The 9155-nt window shown below is 47.4% G+C and overlaps 1 protein-coding gene across 1 annotated transcript; it reads left to right on the top strand.

The window, feature by feature from the left end:
* Window positions 1-262: 262 nt before the first annotated feature.
* Window positions 263-5419, top strand: LOC111985007 (uncharacterized). The gene has a single exon (XM_065769603.1). The coding sequence runs from the start codon at window positions 263-265 to the stop codon at window positions 5417-5419; it is 5157 nt and encodes a 1718-aa protein (XP_065625675.1).
* Window positions 5420-9155: the final 3736 nt, after the last annotated feature.

Consider the following 9155-nt stretch of genomic DNA (forward strand, 5'->3'; position numbering starts at 1 on the left):
AGAAAGAATACTGTTCATTTTTGCTCTTTTTTGTTCATTTTACTTTTCTTACAAAGAAGATCCTATATTCTAACTTTGGCATCGGAGGCGTTGTGGCAGGCACCACACCGGTGTGCACAACAGGAAGGAAAAAGGGATTAGCTCCGTCCGACGAACATCACTGACAAGTTTACACTTATCAGTTTGGCGCCGTCTGTGGGAATCGACATTGTTTTCGTGTTCAGACTGGAAATAGTGGTTCCCTGTTCTTGTTCTTTTCAAGATGGAGTCTAATCAAGATGCTGCAACCCTGGCTCAGCAAGTTCAAACCCTTGCAGCCACCATTGAAGAACTAACTAAGCAAAACCAAGAATTGAGATTACGGCTTCAGCAAGAGGAAAATCGTTCGAAGGGAAATCAGGAAGATGAGGGGGATAGCAACAGAAGAAGTGACCATCGAAGGCCCAACACTCCCGTCGAGCAAAATTCAGATATTCTTTGGGAGATGAGGAAGGAGATCGACGAACTAAGAAACGCCATCAAAGAGAAAACAGAGCGGAGTGTGGATCGGATGGTCCGGGCAACGGATTCACCCTTCACAACAGTGGTTCTCGACTGCCCAGTGCCGTCGAAATTTCGGTTACCTCAGCTCGAGCCCTTCGACGGGCTGAAGGACCCTCAAGATCATCTAAACACCTTCAAGACGACCCTGGGACTTCAACAGCCCCCAGATGAAATCTTGTGTCGCTCCTTCCCTACTACACTCAGGGGGGCTGCCCGAGAGTGGTTCACAAAGTTGCCAACATCGTCAATCGATACGTTCGAGCAGTTGAGCAACGCTTTCCTACGCCACTTTATTGGAGGACAACGACCAAAGAGGACCGCTGACCACTTGCTCACCGTCAGGCAGGGAGAAAAAGAAACCTTGAGGTCATATGTACAACGTTTCACGAGGGAAACACTGGAAGTAGACGAAGCCGACGATATGATGCAGCTGACAACCTTCAAGGCAGGGCTGAGGTCCAGGGATCTCGTCAGTTCACTCGCAAAGAACCCCTCAAAGACGATGGCTGAAATGCTCCTCAAAGCGCAGAAGTACATGAACGCCGAAGACGCATTGGCTGCTATCAAGGACGAGGATAGACCAAGGGACAAAGGAAGGAAAGAAGATGATCGCAGAGGGCAGAAGCGAGACCGTCCAGATCGTCGAATCAGTGACGGAGTCAGAAGGAAGGACGACAAAAATCCAAGAACGGTAAAATTCACCCCTCTCGTTATGCCTGTTGACAAAATTTTAGCGCAGATTAAGGACGAGCATTATCTTAAGTGGCCACGACCACTACACTCATCTCCCAACGTCCGCGACAAAAGTAAATACTGCCGATTCCATAAAGATCACGGCCACTACACTGAAGATTGTAGGGATCTCAAAGAGCAGATAAAAGAGTTGATACGGAGGGGGAAGTTGCAGAAATTCGTAAAGAAGGGGGAACACAGCAAATTCGGAGAAGAAAACAAACGCCAACAGGGGTCCTCCTCCAGGAACGACGGTCGTCAATCACAACCCCCTCAAAACATAGTCGGGGAAATACAGACGATCGCCGAGGGTCCTACCACTGGGGGCTCATTCAAATCACTCAAGAAAACACATCAACGACAAGTGAATAGCGTCCACGTGACACATCTGCCAAAGCAGAGACGAACTGATCAGGATATGACCTTCAACGAGAGTGACTCCCGAGGAGTGAAACAGCCACACAATGACCCCTTGGTTATAAAGCTCACTATAAAAGGGTTCAACACAAAGAGGGTCCTCATGGACAATGGTAGCTCTGCTGATATCATTTACTTTTCCGCATTCCAACAGTTGAAGCTGGATCCCAACAGACTTCGTCCATTTGACTCTCCGCTCGTCAGTTTTAGCGGTGACATGGTGTATCTTAGAGGAATAGTGACGCTAACGGTCACAGTAGGGACGGACCCAAAACAGTTAACTCGTCAGGTAGACTTTTTAGTAGTTGACAGTCCGTCATCATATAATGTCATCATCGGAAGGCCAGCATTCAACAAGTGGAAGGCGTCCACATCCACGTACTGCTTGAAGATGAAATTTCCAATAGATGACGGTGTTGGTGAGGTAAAAGGAGACCAAGTTCTAGCTCGAGAGTGTTATCAAGCTGTTTTAGCAGCTAAGGAGAACCACACGTGGATCGTAGAAGAAGAAGAGGAAGAAAAAGCGGAAGCACTGGAAGTAGTGGAATTAATCGAAGGGGAAACAACGAAAACAACCAAAATAGGGACGATGTTAAGTCCTGAAATGAGGACGAGACTCATTCAATTTCTCAGGGAGAACTTGGATGTCTTTGCTTGGAGCCATGACGACATGCCAGGTATATCTTCAGAAGTTATTCAACACAAACTGAATGTAGACCCCGAAAAAAGACCCGTCAAGCAGAGACGAAGAACCTTTGCGCCAGAAAGGGACCAAGCAATTGCTGACGAGGTAAACAAACTCCTGACTGCAGGCTTTATCAGAGAGGTATACTATCCAGACTGGCTGGCCAATGTCGTCCTGGTAAAGAAAGCAAATGGAAAATGGAGAATGTGCGTGGATTTCACAGACTTGAACAAGGCCTGCCCAAAGGACAGCTTCCCGCTCCCTAGGATAGACCAGCTAGTAGACTCTACGGCCGGGCATAAGTTGTTAACATTCATGGATGCATTCTCAGGGTACAACCAGATAAAAATGGCTGACGAGGATCAGGACAAGACCGCCTTCATCACCAGTCAGGGACTCTACTGCTATAAGGTAATGCCCTTTGGTCTGAAGAATGCCGGAGCAACCTATCAAAGGCTAGTAAACAGAATGTTCGTCAAACAAATAGGCAGGAATGTGGAAGTTTACGTCGACGACATGCTCGTCAAGAGCAAGGAGGAACTGGAGCATCTGGACGACCTTAAGGAGACATTCGACACCCTTAAGCAATACCAAATGAAGTTGAACCCTGGTAAGTGTGTCTTCGGTGTCGCCTCCGGAAAATTCCTCGAGTTCATGGTGTCCCAGAGAGGAATAGAAGCAAACCCTGAGAAGGTACATGCCATACTCAATATGGCATCGCCTAAGTCCGTCAAGGAAGTCCAGAAGCTGACGGGACGGATTGCAGCGCTTAACAGGTTCGTGTCCAGAGCAACGGACAAGTGCTTGCCATTCTTCAAGACCCTGAAGCAGGCCTTCGAATGGACTGACGAATGTGAAGCGGCCTTCCAAGAGCTGAAGCGCTACCTCAGCAACCCACCGCTCTTGAGCCCGTCCAAAGAAGGTGAAAACCTTTATTTATACCTGGCCGTTTCCTCTACGGCCGTTAGTGCAGCCTTAATACGAGAAGAAAACAGGAAACAGCTCCCAGTCTACTATGTTAGTCAAGCCTTCCAAGGAGCTGAATTCAAGTACCCAAAGATCGAGAAAATCACGTTTGCGTTGATAGTAGCTTCGCGCAAGCTCAGGCAATACTTCCAGGCAAACCCGATAGTGGTAATGACGGACCAACCCATTAAGAAGTCTATGAACAGGCCCGAAGCAGCAGGGAGGATGGTCCAATGGGCAATCGAACTCAGCCAATTCGACGTGGAATACCATCCCAGGACGGCCATCAAAGCACAAGCTCTAGCTGACTTCATCGCCGAGTTCACCTGTCCAGACGAGCCGAGCCCTGCCACCGGGGATGAAACATGGATGGTGCAGACTGACGGTTCGTCAACACAGAAAAGGGGAGGAGTAGGGGTCGTCATAACCACTCCCGAGGGTGAGATACTAAAGTACGGGGTACGGCTAAGATTCCCGGCGACCAACAACGAAGCTGAATACGAAGGGATTCTAACAGGTCTGAGGCTTGGAAGAGAGCTCGGGGCTAAGAACCTATTAGTCCAGAACGATTCAAAGGTAATAATTGGGCAGGTCAGAGGAGAATACGAAGCAAAAGAGGAAAGAATGCAGAGGTACCTCAGATTGACGAAACGCTTGATTCAAGAGTTCGAAAAAGTGGAGTTCGTCCGAATTCCGAGAAGTCAGAATATGGCTGCAGACGAAGTCTCGAAGATAGCCTCGTCAGAAGAGACAGATCCAAGGGCAGACTTGATGATGGAGATACAGAGAAACCCCAGCATAGAAGAAGTTTCAACACTCACAGTCGAAGGCACAAATAACTGGATGACACCCATAATATCATTCCTTCAGGATGGCCACCTACCCCAAAACGCAGACGAAGCAAAGAAGATAAAGAAGAGATCCGCCAGATTCACAATCCTTAATGATGCCTTGTACAAAAGAGGCTTCTCAATGCCTTACTTGAGGTGTGTGGACGAAGAAGAGGCCGAGTACGTCCTGAGAGAAGTTCATGAAGGGATCTGCGGAGATCATGCAGGCCCAAAATCTCTGGTAAGAAAAATTACCCGAGCAGGTTTCTTCTGGCCAACCATGCAAGAGGACGCAGCAAGGTTCGTGAAAAGATGCGACAAATGTCAGAGGTTCGGGAACATTCAGAGGCTACCATCAGAAAAGCTGACGACGATAACATCTCCATGGCCGTTCGCGCAATGGGGAATCGACATCGTCGGCCCACTACCTCAGGGCAAAGGTCAGGTAAAATTCTTACTGGTTGCTATTGACTATTTCACTAAGTGGGTTGAAGCAGAAGCATTGGCAACCATCACCGAGGCCCGAATCCAGGGGTTTGTATGGAAGAATATAGTTTGCAGGTTCGGGATACCACAGACGATCATATCGGACAACGGACGACAATTCGATAGCCAGAGTTTCAGGGACTTCTGCTCGGGCTTAGGCATCAAGAACAAGTTCTCGTCACCCGGCCACCCACAAGCGAATGGACAAACGGAAGTGACGAACCGCACGTTGCTCAAGATCATAAAGACCAAGCTAGACGATGCGAAAGGAGCCTGGCCAGAAGAACTCCCCAACGTCTTGTGGGCCTACAGAACGACGGTTAGAACCCCAACGGGGGAAACCCCCTTCAGACTCACCTACGGAACCGAAGCAGTGATTCCCGTCGAAGTGGGAATAACGAGCACCAGGAGAGAGGCATTTAACGAAGAAGAAAACGACGACCTGCTACGAGTTGACCTAGACTGCCTCGACGAAGTTAGAGACAAAGCACTCAGCAAGATGACGGAGTACCAGAAAAAGACGACAGACTACTACAACATGAGGGTGAAACTCAGAAGACTCAATATAGGGGACCTCGTCCTACGCAAAGTGACCCAAGCAACCAAAGATCTAGCCCAAGGAAAGCTTGGCCCCACATGGGAGGGGCCATACAAAGTCATTCACTACTCCAGACAAGGCAGCTACCACCTGGAGACCTTAGACGGACAAAGGCTCCCGAGACCATGGAACATCAAACACTTGAAGAAGTACCATCAATAGATGTAATGAAAAGACATGTCCATCAGTTATAATCAATATAGAAATTATTCAGCCAATATTTATGTGTGAACATACCCGGGGAAACTTACAAAAGCCAAAAATGTGGCCAAGTAACAAGATTCCGCCTAGACGGATGTAAGTTACCGACGAATATAACTTAGTAATTAAAAAGCCAAAAAAGGCTAATTGACAAGATTCCGCCTAGACGGATGTAAGTCAATGACAAAGATCACTGAGTGATTAAAAAGCCAAAAAAGGCTAATTGACAAGATTCTGCCTAGACGGATGTAAGTCAATAACGAAGATCACTGAGTGATTAAAAAGCCGAAGAAGGCCAATTGACAAGATTCCGCCTAGACGGATGTAAGTCAATGACGAAAATAACTTCGTGATTAAAAAGCCGAAGAAGGTTAGTTGACAAAATTCCGCCTAGACGGATGTAAGTCAATGACGAAGATTACTTAGTGATTAAAAAGACTAAGCGACGAAATTCTGCCTAGACGGATGTAAGTCACCCACGAAGATCACTAAAGAGACAGAAACGGCTAAGTATTAAAAAACCTGCCTAGGCGAAGACAAATTACAAACATGCATCAAACAAAAGAGGAACGGGCAATCACAAGTATGGGTAAGAAATAAGATTAAAATTCAGAGGCTAAAAAAGGCCCATTGTTTCTACAACTAAAAGCCCATAAATGCTGGGCTAAAGATACTGTTCCCAAAATAAAAAGATTGTTTGGCAAATAGATTTACAAAAATAAAAAAGCCCAAAACACAACGGGCACCACAACAGAAAGAAATTTTTAAAGGGATTTTTTCTAAGTCTCAAACTCGTCCAGTCGAATCATCAGCAGGGGCATCCTCAGTGCGGGCAGCGTCGTCAGGAGCGTCAGCTGGAGCCTCAGCCTCAGTGGCAGATGATTGAACCACCTCGTCAGCAGCCATCTCTTGATCCACCTCCTCCAGATCAAGTGCCTCCATGTTTACTCCCGAAGGGTGTTTAACGAGATATCTCCTTAAAAGCTCGAAACCCTTGAAGTACCAACTGAAGAGCACAGTGTTGTACTCGTCAGTGGTTTGAAAGGTTGCCACCGATCTCGCAGCGATTGTTTTGAGGCTCTCTTTGGCAGCCACGATCTGATCATCCTTCTCGATGTTCAGCTGACGCTCCACCCTAAGGTCTTCAGAAAGTTTCTTGGCCTGCTCCCTTAGAGTATTCGTTGTGCCCATCGACTCGATAAGGTCCTTCTTTAAGCCCGAGTTTTCTGCCTCCAATGCCTCCACCCTAGAAGTCAGGGATGCCACCTTAGCCTCCTGGACGAGGTATTCAGAGGAAAGATGAAGACTCTCTCCCAGCACCTGCGAAAGAGTTAGAATTTTTCTCAAAAAAAAAAAAAAAATGACGAAGCACCTGGATGATTTTATGGACGTGGCCAGCAGCTACCCCACCGAGGGGGACACCAGATAAGGCCTTTAAATCGGCGGCAGTCACCAACTCATGGGCTCGATCCACCGCCATTTTCTCGTCATTCCATATGGTTGACTGACGAGAATCAGCCTTCTCTTTCTCTTTTCCTTTGTCAGAGAGACGTGGCCTCTTCGAAGCAGGGGTGCCACCTATCTCTTCCAGCGACGCGGTTGGAGAAGCTGTCCTCGTCGTCTCCCCCACAGAGACGATCGGGTGGACGGAAGCAGTTAGGGCGACGGGGACACCCCTCCTGGTGACGCGCACCGTCTTCTTGCCGATATTGGACAACGGCTTGCCCTTCTTCGATCTCATCTTGGCATAGAGGTCCTTGTTGAACTTCGTCGTCATCTCTGCCAGAGAAGAGGGCAACACATTAAAAAAAAAAAAAAAAAAAAAAAAAGAAGAGGATCACTGACGAACTCAACACTTACTCTTTTTTCCCTCAATATCTATATTGCGCAGAACGAAAGGGGAAGGATCTGGACCGAGGTTGTAGAAGGCCAACGTCCTCGGGTCTACCAGGTCGTCCCAGTTTTCGATCGTCTGAGCGTATTCAATTGCTTGTTCAACACGCTCCTTGTACCTGTTCTTGAGCTTAGGCCGTCTCTTCACTGCAAAGAGAGGACAACAAAAAAGTTATGACGACCACAAACAGATGAATACCACAAAGCTAAAAACGACGAGGAAGGAAACTGACGCACCTAAGGTCGGGGTTGCCCACCGACGAAGCAATCTTGGAATGTCACCCCATTCCGGACTGGAGGGAGTCTCAAAGTCGTCCCCGGACACAAAGAAAAATCTCGACTTCCAATACCTGAAGGACGAAGGCAACCCTCTAATAATCCTGGCCCTTCTCTCCCAAGGAACCAGCTCATAATACCCATACTCCTTTGACTGTTTCAAGCGATAAAGATGGACGAGTTCACCCACCTTAATCATGTCCCCTTCGCAGCCAACCATATCTCCATACAGTTGACTACTATTCTCCAGGAATTAGGCATCAGCTGCCCAGGAGCGATCCCAAAATAGCCCAGGAGCTCCATGAAGAAGGGGTGGACGGGGAATCTAAGTCCACAGGTAAAGGCAGCCTCATAAAAGCACACCTCACCCGGGAAGAAGTGACAGGCCCTGTCCTCGTCAGTAGGACGACGAACTCGAACTCTCTCCGGGAACTGAAACCTATCCCTAAACCTAGCCACCGTCTCTGCGTCTAGACCACAAACCTCATCCAGAGCATAGAAAGCCCTAACGACCCGAGGGGAAGAAACGGCCGTTTCTCCCTCCACTGGATTGCCACTAGACGACAACCCAGTCTCGAGATCGCTGGATCTAACCTTGGACATAACGTTCTTCCCACTCACCAAACCTTCAAACCAATCAACTGATTGCTTAAGTAAGGGCAACAATTCGACCAACACCACCCTAAGGCCACTACCCTCAAAAACAAAATCCCCAAAATCAGAGAAATTGCCTAAAGCCCCTCCTAAACGCGCAAAGAAAAAAGAAACTGAGGGACAAACAGTTCTAACCTCAGAACTACCAACCATGAAAACCCAACCAAAACTCGAGAAAGAACAAAAACCAACTGAGTTGCAGAAAAACCAAAAATGAAAAGAAACAGAAACAATAGAAAAATCAGGGACAGCACTGCAAACATAAAAAGAAATGAGGAAAAGAGAAATAGAAGCATACCTCAATCAGTGGCAGAATGGGAAAGCTTTGCTTGGCCAATGTATCAGCTCAGAGAGAAATAACAGGAGAAAACTAGAAGAAAATGACAGAAAAGTAAAGAAGAAGAATGAAAAGAGAAGGAAGTTAAAAAGAAAAGCTCGAAAAACGGAAAGGTCGGCGGGAAACCCAATAGTTTCATTACCTCAAACATTAATTGCCCCAATCAGCACTCGCCACGTAGGCCACGATCTGTGAAGCGCCGCCGCTTCGCACTTAATACGGAGCGGAACCCCAAGAGTCACTTTACATCATGTAACCCTTCACATTCCGTGATCGTCATTAAGTCGACGAACACAGAATCGGGGGGCAGATGACGAGGTAAATAAGCACTGACGAAGCCATCTATGAGAATGATCGTCCTCATACGGACGAGAACGTCCCCAGGACGAGCAGCACAGAAGGCCATGGTACTGACGAGGAAATTCAGTCCCTTTAATGCAGTCAACTGAACGGTTACACTTCCAACTGTACGAACCGTTTGGAGACATTGATACCTCATTACACAGTCTTGAAGCGTTACCCAATGGAGCATTAAGA

Source organism: Quercus suber, unplaced genomic scaffold (genome assembly GCF_002906115.3).
Source record: "Quercus suber isolate HL8 unplaced genomic scaffold, Cork oak 2.0 scaffold_1218, whole genome shotgun sequence".
Lineage (NCBI taxonomy): Eukaryota > Viridiplantae > Streptophyta > Magnoliopsida > Fagales > Fagaceae > Quercus > Quercus suber.